The sequence below is a fragment of the Sapajus apella genome, unplaced genomic scaffold, assembly GCF_009761245.1.
Source record: "Sapajus apella isolate SASKATOON/1434 unplaced genomic scaffold, GSC_monkey_1.0 scaffold2, whole genome shotgun sequence".
Lineage (NCBI taxonomy): Eukaryota > Metazoa > Chordata > Mammalia > Primates > Cebidae > Sapajus > Sapajus apella.
In genome coordinates this window covers 48270474-48284852 of record NW_022436942.1, presented here as the reverse complement: position 1 = coordinate 48284852, position 14379 = coordinate 48270474, and the positions used below count along the sequence as shown (strand labels likewise).

Genomic DNA, 14379 nt, shown 5'->3' with positions numbered 1-14379 from the left:
GAGTCCATTTATTGAGTGTTTTGCGTGTGCTACCTCACTAATCCTCATAACTGTACAAAGTAAAGACTATTATTATTTTTTATTCATGAGTAAACTGAGGCTTATGAAGATTATGTAATTTGCTCCAGATCAGAGTACTAGTAAGTGGCAGGTCACACCATCTGGATCAAGAGTCTACCTTTCTATACTCTGCTGCATCCCAATACACAGGAGATGAAAGTCATTGGACACTGAAGGGCAGTTTGCATTGTCACTTTATTCCACAGTATCTTTTCTAGTAAGCACCTTTTCTCCCTGAGTCTTATACACTGCTTTTATTAATCCAGTCCAGAATATTCCCCAGAAATTAACCACTAATTTATTGACTCCCTTTTTTTTTTTTTTTTTTTTTTTTTTTAGAACAGGTCAACATTTTTCCATCTGGAGAAGGACCTCCAGCCCTTCTCCCATTCCCTTGACTGCCTTGGCAGTTACTCAAAAGCGGTCAAGTGTAATCTGTCTCAGTCCTTTGTTGGCTTGGACTGTGGCCGCCTGGTCTCTCCAAACTTGAGCTCATTAAAAGTAGCTAGGTATTCTCTTACTATCTCCTCATCAATCTTGAGCTTCTGTTCCTTCTTGACCACATTCGTTCCATGTTTTCCATTTGAAGATAGTTCTCCTCGATAAAGAAGCTAGAAGAATACAGGCTGAATGGTTCTGTTGTCTCTTTGTCATTTTTAATATTATAGTGCCTACTCTAGACAATAGTTCCGTCCCCTCCTTCATTACTTTATTGCTTCAGATATGTTCATCTTTGTGTATTTTCTAAATATAAGCTGATTTGGAGAGCTACCTTACCTGGTAGTCTTACTGGTTTATGCTATACATTCATATTCTGATTTTACTAACTTGCCTCTCATATCTTTTGTACATACAATTTTTGTTCTCACTCCCACCAACACTCTTCTGTGTGCCTCTTACCTTTTTATAACATCCCTTCCTCCTCCCTCTCCACCCCTTTTCTGCTTTCTTAGGGTTATATTTGTGTTTACTTTGAAAACCTTTTGTACCATATTTAGGTTTATTACAGCTTATAAAATAGTGAAGTCTTATGGAAAAATAAAACAAGAGCACCCTAAATTATTTTTGCAGTATTCTCCCATAGGTAAGGTTTAGGGAATCATTGACCCAGCAGGTCATCACAAGTCAAATGTTTTCTAATCTGTAGACACACACACCATTGTGTAACAACTGTTATAGAAATGTGAACTACCTCTGCATAATTTAGCATGGCTGTATTCATTTCTTTTGGAAAGCTTTAATTCCCATTTTGTTCCTACAGATAAGAAACAAGATGGAGCTATTGAGAATCGCAACAAAGGTAAATTTAGGAGGACAAAAGTACAGTCAGCTGGTTTTTATTATATCCAGAAATCTACTGTGTACCATATCTGTTCAAAATTTAGATACATGTGGCAGGAAAAATCAACAATATATGTTAACTTGGGTTAACCTCTCTTCCTCCCAGCATCTTAGTCACATTGTCACCACAATGAGATTTTAAGTATGATTTGTGGTACAGGTTGAGCATCCTTTATCCGAAATGCTTGGGACCAGAAGTGTTTCAGATTTCAGATTTTTTTTTTTTTTTTTTTTTTTTTTGGAATATTTTCATATACATAATGCGGTATCTTGGGGATGAGACCCAACTCCAAACATGAAATGTATTTATACGTATTGCCATATACACATTATACACATTGCCTGATGGTAATTTTGAAGCAGAGTTTTGACTATGACCCATCACATGAGGTCATGTCAGGAATTTTCCACTTGTGTCATGTCAGTGCTCAAAAAGTTTCAGATTTTTGAATATTTCAGATTTTCAGATTGGGGCAAGTTTATGTAGATTAACTTTCAACTTAAGCATTTCAAGCATTTGAACACTGGTTATTACATAGTAGCAAAAATGCATAAGAAACGAAATATATAACAAATTTATTTGCATTTACTTAAGAGTCTATAAATACATGCATATTTCTATATATGTATGGTCATATATATCTCTACATTATGGTTATAGAGGGAAGGGATATATGTTGTTTAGTATTACCTAACATAACACACAGGAAAAGCAATTTAGTATTCTTTAGTTCTTAGTTTAAGGACCCTATATGTCTCATCCTCATTACCTAGCACAATATTTTCAAATCTGATACAAAGTTTCACAACCTAATGTCACTATTGTCTTATTTTCTCTGTGTAGATACACGCACACACACAGAGCTGAATGCTTTTATACCTTTACTGGTTTGTGTAAGAAACTGATTTTTAAAATTTCTTTAAAATGTTAATAGTGATATCTGCTTTTAAAGTATAGTGAAATTCTATTTGCTCTTAAATGTAGCAAAAGCCCAGGATGGTGCAGCCATGGAAATGCAGCCATTGAAGAGTGAAGAAGGAGGAGATGGTGATGAAAAGGATAAAAAGAAAGCAAATTTGCCAAAAAAGGAAAAATCTGTTTTACAAGGGAAACTTACAAAACTGGCTGTTCAGATTGGCAAAGCAGGTATGATATAGAGAAGAAAATAAAGTGTTTTATTTTTAAACATGCTAACTTTCTGCTTAAAAATTATCTTTTGACACACTTAAGACTGGAAATTGTTGCTTTGTGAATAGGAGAGTCTGAAATATTTTCAGTTTTATCTATAATGCACCAAGCCCTTTGAGTTACTTTATAATTTGCTAATAAGTAGTCAGGTTAGGATTTGTGCCTAAGTCTGCCCAATTTATAAGCCTATGTACTCATCTCCGAATTTATGCATTAAGTGGAGAAAAGGCAACCTGTGAGGTTATTCAGTAAAGATGAACCGATTTTATTTTAGTAAAATTTCATCACACATTTTGCTTATCTTTTTACTGGTTATTTTGAAAATTTTTAGTTATGTCTCTCTCTAATGTTACAGTTCCGCACTGAATGGAATCATTGTAGTGAGACTAAAGTTACTATATTACTGCCATCACTAGAGAACACCTGTTAATAGAGCCATTCTTTGAGGGAAAAGGCAGAGCTCTGAGGTTAAAAACAGCATGACCTTTAGCAGTAACATCTTTTTGGAAGAACAGTGTGTGGATAAACAACCATATATTATTACAGTTGCTTATTAGCCAGGCGTGGTGGTGGGTGCCTATAATCCCAGCTGAGGCAGCAAATTGCTTGAACCCAGGAGATGGAAGTTGCATTAAGCCAAGATTGCACCATTGCACTCCAGCTTGGACAGCAGAGCGAGGCTCTGTCTCAAAAATTTTTTTTTAAATTGCTTAAATTGCATCGTTTTACTACTCTCTAGGAGTATGATAGAAAAAGTGAAGTTTTTGTTTCTATCCTCAGTAAACTTATTATCTAATAGCAAATATTTGCTTTTTGTAGTATGTAGTCAGTTGGTAATACTAACTGATGTAGTGTTGGGGGAAAGGAGTGGATTTGAGGTGGCAATGGCACTTAGTAGACATTAGATTGGGATGTTAGAACTTGCCTCTTTTTTTCTTTTCTTTTTCTTTTTCTTTTTTTTTTTTTTTTTTTGAGATGGAGTTTCACTCTGTCACCTAGGCTGGAGTGCAATGGCATAATCATAGCTTGTTGGAGCCTCGACATCCCAAGGCTCAGGTTATCCTCCTACCTACACCCCGAGTAGCTGGGACTACAGATGCCACCACACCTGGCTAATTTTTATAATTTTAGTAGAGTCAGGGTTTCACCATGTTGGCCAGACTGGTCTCCAACTCCTGGGGTCAAGTGATCCTCCTGCATCAGCTTCCCAAAGTGCTGGGATTACAGGCATGAGCCACCGTGCCTAGCTGCCTTATCTATTTATTTTATACAGGCATGAGCCACCGTGCCTAGCTGCCTTACCTATTTATTTTATTTTATTTTATTTTATTTTATTTTATTTTATTTTATTCTATTCTATTCTATTCTATTTCTGGTGGAGGAGGGGGTGGAGTCTCACTCTGTCATCCAGGCTAATGTGTGGTGGCACAATCTCGGCTCACTGCAACCTCTGCCTCTTGGGTCCAAGTGATTCTCCTGCCTCAGCCTCCTGATAGCTGGGATTACAGTCACCCACCACCACACTCAGCTAATTTTTGTATTTTTAGGAGAGACGGGTTTCACCATGTTTGCCCAGCTGATCTCGAACGCCTGACCCTAGGTGATCCACCTGCCTTGGCCTCCCAAAGTGCTGGGATTACAGGCATGAACCGCTGCATCCAGCTAGCTGCCTTATTTTTTAATACACATGTCAAAGACCAGAGTATCCCACAGAATACATGGTTAACTCTTGGTTTTCTACGTTAATGAAGCACTAAGGATAAAGCAAAAAAATTGAAATAATTCATACTATATAATTTTATTATTTATTATAATGTTATTTTTTAAAACATGGGTTGAATTTTAATTCCAGGTCTCCCCATTGATCATATTTTTACCAGTTTCTCTTTAAGCATTAGGCAGCTTGCCTCCTGAACATGTAAAGCACCAGTTTATTCTAAGCTTTGGGTACTTCCTTGTCATTGCTTATTATTTGCCTCAGTTTCAGTACAAGGCCAAAGATACAATTAAGTCGAAGAAAGAATCCTAAGTGTTTTTCTTCCAGTTCTCCTGGGGACAAAACCGTACTTGGAAGCAAAAATTAAATCTGACAATGTCAAGTTATAAGTTAGGTGCAAAAAAGAAGTAACAATTTCTCAGAGAAATTCAATACTATCAAGCCAGTTGCAACTCTTTACAGTGGTTAATATATATCTGGCAATGGTCAGTGTCTGGAAATTTATATAATCACATTTTTCTTCTATTTCTATTCTGAAAGGTCTGTTGATGTCTGCCATCACAGTTATCATTCTAGTATTATATTTTGTCATTGACACCTTCTGGGTTCAGAAAAGACCATGGCTTGCTGAGTGTACACCAATTTATATACAGTACTTTGTGAAGTTCTTCATTATTGGAGTTACGGTTTTAGTGGTCGCGGTGCCAGAAGGTCTTCCACTTGCAGTTACTATCTCACTGGCTTATTCAGTCAAAGTAAGTAGAAAATAGTTAAGTAGATGTATTATGTTTAAAGCGTTAGCTGGTATAGAAAATGCCCATCTAGTTACTCCTTTTTTGCTTTTGAAAGTGAGGACGTTCATAAATGTACACTATTTTCTTTAGAAATACTATCATTGATGCCCTGTACCTCCCACAAGTTGAATATCTCTGTAAGAGACCTGTGCATTCCACGTAGGGCAATCTTGACACAATCTAAGCACAACTCTGCTGAGCAAAGTTCTAGCCTGATTTTCGCTATGTGGTAGTTAAGTTGTCAAGTCACATCACCTCCTCTTTCCCATCTGTAAAATTAAGGTGAGCATGTTAGGCTCGTGTTTCTAAAAATAAAAAAAAAATTAAATTATGATTTCCATGTGTAAAAACTTGCAGTTATTTCTCATGACAAAGTAAAATCCAAACTCTTTACCATGGCCTGCAGGGCCCTGCCAGTCTGGCCTTTACTTATGTCTAAGTGCTCATTCCCTGCTCCTCTGGCCCAACCTCACCAGCCTGCCTGATGATTTTCAGGCATCCCAACTGTGTTCTTACTTCGGAAGGAACTGCTTGTTCCTTCCTTTGAGTAACCTCTCTTTCTTTATTCAAGTCTCTTCAAGTGTCACCTTCCTCTGACCACTTGATTTACAGTAGCTCAGTCCTTCTTGTTTTCCAAGTAGAATGCTAAAAAATGAGCTTTAATGGCTTTGCTTACTGCTGTTTACCTTAAAGTAGTAATCCTTTTGAAGATTATTAATTTATTTTTATCAATTTTCTATCTTATGGAAAAGGTGGATTGGATTTTTTTTAAAAAAAGATGTAGCTTGGACAATTTTGGACTTTTTTTTCAAAATGATCTTGCAGGTAAAAAATTATAACCAAATGAAGAATGCTGCTTTTGTAAATTTTCAAATGTTAATTACTAGTTCTCCTTAAGTAACACTGCTGACAGTGAGCAATATAAATCAACTAGTTATAGTTTCAATCTTTGCACTCTTTATTATTAGACCTGTCTTGATAAGAATATTTTTTGCTTACTGTTTATTTTCTTTTCAGGCATTTAACAAGTTGGGTTTCAAAAATAAATTGGTAAATGTGATAAGATATAGTCATCTATTTGTCTTTTTTGATATTTTAAAGTAATTTGAAATATTTGTGGTAAAAATATTTTAGAGACATTGAACAGTCATTTTATCAAACTCTGCTTCATTTTGAGTAGTCATTAATGATACTGATATTTCAATTGATTAGAAAGATACTGGCAAGATTGATTTGTATTTCTCGAACAGAAAATAAGAACAAGTTAACTACTGTTTTTTAAGCCTAATTTACTAGATGTTTATCTGGCTCTAACGTTATGAATTACTGTTCTTTTCACGGAGGTATATAGTCTATGGATTCTTTGTTAGTGTTTCACAAAACCGAACATGGTTTCTTTACTGCAGAACTTCATTCTTCTAATCTTTAATAAGTAAATCACAAGTAATTTAGGAAGAAACAACCATTTTTCATGTATTTATTTTTTCAAGGAGCCAGGTTTTTTTTGCAGCATCTTGCATATTAGTCATCACAGAAAACACTTTGTAAAATAACTCTATATAGGCCTGGCACGGTGGCTCATGCCTATAATTCTGGCACTTTGAGAGGCCTAGGCGGTCAGATCATGAGGTCAGGAGTTGGAGACCAGCCTGGCCAATATGGTGAAACCCTGTCTCTACTAAAAAGGCAAAAATCAACCAGGCATGGTGGCGCGTACCTGTATTTCCAGCTACTTGGGAGGCTGAGGCAGAACCTGGGAGGTCCAGGTTGCAGTGAGCCAAGATTGTGCCACTGCACTCCACCCTGGGTGACAGAGCAAGACTCCATCTCAAAAAATAACTCCATATAGTTTTTAGCACATTTCACGTATATACTGAGAATTAATCATAAAGTGTTTTAACTTAAATGCCCTATGGGACTACTGTGAAAACTCCTGGTGTTTTAGAAATGATCTTTTCTAGTGTAGATGAGAGAAAGAAGTGAGACACAGTTTGATCCTAAGGATGAAAATACCAAGTCTGTCAACATATAGAATAGATAAAAAATGACTCGTTTTAGTTTTGATATGTTGACTTTATCAGTTAATAATTGAAAAAATCAAGCAACTACATACTCATGAGCTCTTTATTTTATCTGATAAAAGCTATTTTTTCCTTGGCACTGATGTAAGAATCTTTTGTTTTCTACTTCATAAGGAGACTTAATCCTTTAATATACTCTTATACTACTATAAGTACTGCTGTACTTAACAGTACAGATTGTCATTGCTCTTGTAATGTGAGGCCATTTTGCAAAAATCGTTGGAGACATATATTCAGTGTTGTTTGTGTATGGATGCAGGTACCGGAATTGATTTACTAGGTTATGTTATGCAGCAATAAAATGATTAAAACCCCAGAAAGCTTTGATACTGTGTTTAACTTATTTTAATAGGTCAAATATGCTAAAAAAAAATTTTTTAGTATTACGTCAGTACTCTACACATTGTATTTATATAAAGCTGGGAGTTTCAGTTCTAATTTTAAAACAATTTATAATCATGTTAATGTAATGAGGTGATTGGTTTTATATGGAGCTTAACTAGTTTTTTTTTTTCATTTTGTTTTTGTCACTGTAGAAAATGATGAAAGATAATAACTTAGTAAGGCATCTGGATGCTTGTGAAACTATGGGAAATGCTACAGCCATTTGTTCAGATAAAACAGGAACTTTGACAATGAACAGAATGACAGTTGTTCAAGCTTACATAAATGAAAAACATTATAAGAAGGTTCCTGAACCAGAAGCTATTCCACCAAATATTTTGTCCTATCTTGTAACAGGAATTTCTGTGAATTGTGCTTATACATCAAAAATATTGGTAAGGTTTTTTAAATAATTTATATATGTGAAAATTAATTTTTAAATCTGTAATGATTAGACTGTAAGTCTTCAGAACCACTGTTACTGTATATAAAGTAAACTGAATTGTGTTGTGTTTAAAAGGTATATATTTATGTAACAGTTTTTAAATTTGTTATGAGTAATGTCTGCTGATCAACATAAACATTGTTTACTTAGTTTTTCTCCTATATTTTGAATTCCTGTGTTCAGAAACTCTCTACTCTTATAACTAGAGCATGTATTTAATTTTAAATTCTTGTTAAGTTCATTTTTGAGAAAGATCAAGCTGTTTTACTGTAGGAGGTCAGCTCTCAACTTGAGAGAATATTTTGAAGCCAGAGTTCAACTTAAAATAACATGTTTTATATATGCTTGCTATGTGCTCTGGTTTCTCAGTAGTTCCTACCTATATGGTGGTCCTTAGGCTTTTTTAGAATTAATGCAGTAAAGTAATTCTAGAATTGTGCCACCATATAATAGAATATTTTCAACTTCACAAGCTTTTTAAAAATCTTATTTATAACAGAAAGTGTTATGTTTGACTTAATATTTTCTAGTGGTTTATGGATGAAAATCATTAACAAAAATCATATTGCAAGCTGTTCATTAGTGAAAACATACATGAATTGGATGATTGCATTGGAAAGTTATGGGATACTGGTTCTAGATATACCTTTGTCTTTTAGTAGCTGAAAATCTGAGCTCCCTTCTTTTAATTAGTGAGTAAAGATGATCACATCTGTCCTTGATACCATTGTGATGATTATATAAGGTGGTGTTTCTGAAGGCACTGTGAAGGAAATATAGCTTTCCACTACATTTAAGAGAACAGTATTTTAATGCATATACTTTTAAGCCATAAAAATTGGTAAAGTAGATTTAATTTTGAATGATTTAGTATAAAAGTTCAGTGAAAACAGGAAAAGGGAATTAAAATTAAGTTCCACTCTGTCTCAGGAACCAACTACAAACTTTATACATCTCATACATCATTTAATTTTGGGGTCATAAGTGCTTCTGTTTTACAGATGCTGAAGCCAAGGACCACAGCAGTTGGGTAATTGTCAACTTTCACGTAGCTAGTAACTAGCAGGACTGAGATGAGAATCCATGTCATTCTCACCCCAGGCTCCTTTCTACCTTACTTTTCTATGTCGTTCTTTAAAATGCTGATATTAGACAATTGCTTGTAATTTTATTTTAGAATGTTGCATTCTGTTTTACATTATAAATTTTAAATGTTCATAGAGAAACGTGATGATACTAGCTACTAAACCTTTTTCTCTTGTAGCCACCAGAGAAAGAGGGTGGATTACCTCGTCATGTTGGTAATAAAACTGAATGTGCCTTGTTGGGACTTCTTTTGGATTTAAAACGGGATTATCAGGATGTTAGAAATGAAATACCAGAAGAAGCACTGTACAAAGTCTACACGTTCAATTCTGTTAGGAAGTCCATGAGTACTGTCCTGAAAAATTCAGATGGAAGTTACCGAATATTCAGCAAGGGTGCATCTGAGATAATTCTGAAAAAGTAAGAGTAAAATGCTTAGATGAATAAATTGCTAACTGTAGTTGCTTTATGGAATACCTCCTGTGTTGTTGTTGTTGTTGTCTTCTTTTTGTGAACATCAGGCATTTGATAGGACCTCAGAGCTTGTTAGCATATTTTATGGTATCCAGATTATTTGCCACTGATATTCTGCCATTTTCACACTCTAGCTTCTCTTATTTCTTAGTATTTTGCTATAGGGTAAATAAGCCCATTGCATTCAATCTGGTATGTTTAATGAAGTATACTTTAATATTTATTTTTAGAAATTGATTTCCTTGTTATTTAATACATAGAATCTTGAAAACCCTCCTGGGAAGAAACTCAAGTTTGTATCTTTCTTTCTTGTTTTTTCTTTTTTTTAAGATGGAGTTTTACTGTGTCGCCCAGGCCAGAGTGCAGTGGTGCGATCTCAGCTGACTGCAACCTACACCCCCAGGTTCAAGGGATTCTCCTGCCTCAGCCTCCCAGGTAGCTGGGATTACAGGCACCTGCCACCACACCTGGCTAATTTTTGTATTTTTAGTAGAGTCAGGGTTTCACCATGTTGGCCAGGCTGATCTTGAACTCCTGACCTCAACTAATCTACCCATGTTGGCCTCCCAGATTGCTGGGATTACAAGTGTGAGTCACCACACCTGGCCTCAAGTTTAGATCTTCAGTGCTGCATTGTGATTACTAGACTCTAAATGTGATAAGAGAAGTATGGAGTAATTTTTAGACTAGCAAGGAACAAAAGCTAGATCTTTATAACAAAGTGAGATTTATCATATTTATGCTACTGCAGTGTCATATTTAAATATCTCCTGTCATTTTGAATGCTAATTTTTCTTACTGTCCTTTTACAGACCATTAGCTTTAATTTTGCTGTTACATGTTCACATATAGTTCCCCTGATGTTTATTTGTTATTAAAGGTGGTGAAATTATTTTGGTTTCTTTAATTCCAGTAAAGAAGTAGAGAACTGGTTTTAAAAAAAAAAAATATATATATATATATATATACACACACACACACACACACACACACGCACACACACACAGGCTAAGTACAATTTGAAAAAATTGGAACTCATTTGAATAATATTTAACATATTGAAGTAAATATTTAAAATATTTATACTTTTAATTTGCTTACATGTGGATTAGTAGCTGCTATTATCTTAACACTTTAAAATTAGTTTAAGAGATAAATATATAAACAAATAACTGTGAAAGCAGCATATAGTAAATCAGTACAAAGTTTTTGGATGAGAGAGCACACCATAGGGATGTGGCATTTAAGATAGGTTTTGGTATGAAATGAGAACTTTGAGGTGAGGGAAGCCACAGCAAAGGAAAGGAGATGGGGATGTGCAGGTTGTATTGGGGAGGGGAATATCTGGTTGTATAGTTTAGTTGAGTAGTGGTGGGCTTTTGTGGCACACAGGCCATATAGTGCTTTCTTCTTGCCACAATACACTCAGTTATCTGATTTCATTGTAAAAGGTTAGAAATCTGTTTCATCCCTGGCTTGATGCTTGGTAGATAAATGGGATAGGAGAGATTTTTTAATCAAAACTGATCAAGCATTGACTCTTCCTTTGCAGCTAACTAGCTTTGGGTTATGGGGCAGATTCTTCCCTCACTTCCATTGTCCTCCACTGAAAAAAGGGTGCTAACCACCAACTCTGTGGCACTTAAATGAAATAATGCATACCACATGTCTAGCATGAAGCCTAATAGATAGTAAACATACAGCAAGTGTTCCCACAGTAACATTTGCATTTTGTTATAAATGTTGGGCTGAGCAGTTAAAATTCAAGTAAGCCAGATAACACAAATGAAGTATTTTTTTCTTCAGGTGATAGAATCATCAAAGCTGTGATTAAAGATAATTCTTGCATCAGGGAACAAGGTGGGGGGAAAAAACAAAAAATCAACTAGAGACAGATACCAGTTTAAAGGCTATTACTATTACAGAAGCTGTAGCTTTGTAGCTTGAAGTAAGAACCAAAAGAAAATAGTAGCAGGAGGAATAAAAAGGAGTGAACACATTGAGGAGGCTGCTTAGAGGAGAAATGTGTAGGACTTAGGAGCTAATAGTAGTAAGATGATCAGGAAAAATAAGTATTAAGGTGAAATTTTAGACTTATATCAAAACGATTAGGGTAGTGTTGATGCCCATTACATGGGTAGTAAAGAGGCATCTTCCAGTCTTTCATCCATTAAGGTTTAGGTACTGATAAAGTGTCTGGGTGGAATTTGTCAGCAATGATAGGAAGCTTCAAAAAACAAAACAGCAGATGTAGATATTGGAATTATCTCCCTAGAAGCAGGAAGAGATGGCATCATCAAGGGAGAGGAGTATAGAGAGTCATTAGTATGATTTTTATTCATTACATAATGAAAAAGGTAATGTCACTGAAAATAAGAACTATTTTGGCATTAACTCTCATTCTGATAGAATGCTTATTTTAACAATAAGGTTTTTTTCTTCCATGATAATGAAACAACATCTCAGGTAAGGGGTTGACTACACTTGGCTTTCTACTTAAAAAAAAAAAAAAAAAAAAGTTTGTGATTTTCATGTTATTTAAAACTAATGTCTGATTCTGTACCAAAATGGTGAGGTATATAGTTTATTCTCCTTTGCCACCCGGGGATTCTTTGTGAAAATTTGAAAGCACTGCATTTCCAAAAGGGAAGGTTTAGAGAAGTTCTAGAGTAACTGATAAATGGAGAACTATCAAATGAAAACCATACATATTGGAACTGTTTTGTAAAGGGGAGGGTGAAACATGCATTTAAGTCTGTAGAAGTGCATTACGTGTAATTCTCTGAATTCCAGATATCAGATCCCATGATTTCTAGGCCTGCCAGTTCACTTAAATGGCATTAACCATTATTTTTGTTAATTATTGATGTTTGGATTCAACATTTCCTTTTAGGTGTTTCAAAATCTTGAGTGCTAATGGTGAGGCAAAAGTGTTCAGACCAAGGGACCGTGATGATATTGTAAAAACTGTGATTGAACCGATGGCATCAGAAGGCTTGAGAACCATATGTCTTGCATTCAGAGATTTTCCAGCAGGAGAACCAGAACCAGAGTGGGATAATGAAAATGATATTGTCACCGGCCTTACATGCATTGCTGTTGTGGGGATTGAAGATCCTGTGAGACCTGAGGTGGTGAAACATTCTGTGTTCTGCATGTGCAGAATCTCATAACTATAGAGGACCTAGGCCTTAACTGTAACCAGTTTTCTAGTACAATTATTGGTGTTTGTAATTTTTTTTTTTTCTGTGTGAACCCAGGATAAGTGAAATAGTAGTACCTACAGTGCATATACTACTGTATACCTTTTATGGTTTTTAAAGACAGCCTCTCTTTGGGATCCTATGTGTTTATAGCACTATAACCTAGCATAGTGCCTTGAACTGGGTAGATTTTTCAATTGTTATATATCTTAATAGGTGCCATTAAGTTACTTGTTTTCACAGTCTCTAGACTACCATTATCTAGTAGAGTTTTCTGTGGTGATAGAAATGTTCTGTATATTGTTCAGTACAGTAGCCACTAGTCATGTGTGACTACTGACTTCTAGTTTTCAGTGGCTAGTGCAACTAAAAGACAGAATTTTGTTTATTTAATTTAATTCAAATTAAAATGTCTTGCTAGTAGTTGTCATATTGGATGGCGTGCAGCTTTAGACTGATTTCCTTCTTTAAATTATTTTTTTGCTATTTGGTTTTGCACTTTTTTTAAGTTTGTTGAACAACTGCGTGCCAGGCACTATCCTAAGGTACTAGAAACATAAAGAGTTTTGAGATCTGGTCCCTGGCCTCAAAGAAGTTACTATCTTATGTGGGATGAACCAAACACATGCTAATTGCAACCCAGAATATTAGTACCTTGCTGGGTATAGACAGAGGATGTTATATGAGCAGAGAGCTTGAGTTCCCAACCTAGTCTAATGTAATAGCATTTTTTTAAACTGAGTTCTCACTGTGTGCCATATACTTAAGCCATGTGCTTTACCTGTAATTTTTTAATGTCTGCCTTTATGAGGTATTCATACTGTTATTCTTAATTGGCAGATTTTTAAAAATTGAGAATGTATAGTGCTTTATACAATAGACCTAGTATGTTAAAATACCAGCTTTGTCTAAAACACGTGCTTAAAAGACTATATGCTGTATTAACCACCAGAGGGGTCATGTAAGACTTCCAAGAGGTTAATTACCTTATCTCATTTTAAAGAAGGAAGTATTAGCTAGACCAAGAAAGAGAGTGAGCAGGTAAGTTTATTCTGAGCAAAGAAGCAACATAAACTAAAGCACTAACAGAAAACCACTTTTGTACAGTGACTTTATCAGCTAATGGATTCAAAACCTAATGTGTAGCACTCTTCTAGGAATTGGAAATACTATAGTGACCAGAACAGGCTTGAGATTTATATTCTAAAGGAAGAAGTCAGCTAAGTAGGTAGAATGATAAGATACATGGACACTGTGTCAAGTGAAAATGAATTCTGGGAGGAATAAGATTTGGGCCCTGTTCTCATAGGCCTTATATTCTGCGTGGTGTATTGGGGGGATGATATTCAATAAGACAGTTACAAGTGCAAAAGGTTACATAAGATATGCATAGTATGATGAAATAAAGTAATGGAGGGAGACTGCATTAAGAATTCCTGAGGTTGTGGCATTTGAAATGCAAACTGATGGTTCACAGTGGGCCTGCCATGTAAATAGCTGCAAGCACAGCATTTCAAGCAAAACGAGAAATGCAGAGTGATAGTGAGAAAAGTATTTACCTATTTCTTTTTTTTTTTTTTTTTTTTTTTTTTTTTTTTTTTTTTT

General features: G+C 35.2%; 1 protein-coding gene across 8 annotated transcripts in view; it reads left to right on the top strand.

Annotated features, from left to right (window-relative positions):
- Positions 1-14379, top strand: part of ATP2B1 (ATPase plasma membrane Ca2+ transporting 1) — a 119330-nt gene that overhangs the window by 77389 nt on the left and 27562 nt on the right. For all 8 annotated transcript variants that reach the window (XM_032297385.1, XM_032297341.1, XM_032297369.1 and 5 more), the window contains 6 exons: positions 1322-1360; positions 2387-2548; positions 4848-5062; positions 7719-7961; positions 9276-9517; positions 12465-12702. In XM_032297385.1, the coding sequence (XP_032153276.1) occupies positions 1322-1360; positions 2387-2548; positions 4848-5062; positions 7719-7961; positions 9276-9517; positions 12465-12702 (1139 nt within the window). The remainder of the gene's footprint in view (positions 1-1321; positions 1361-2386; positions 2549-4847; positions 5063-7718; positions 7962-9275; positions 9518-12464; positions 12703-14379) is intronic.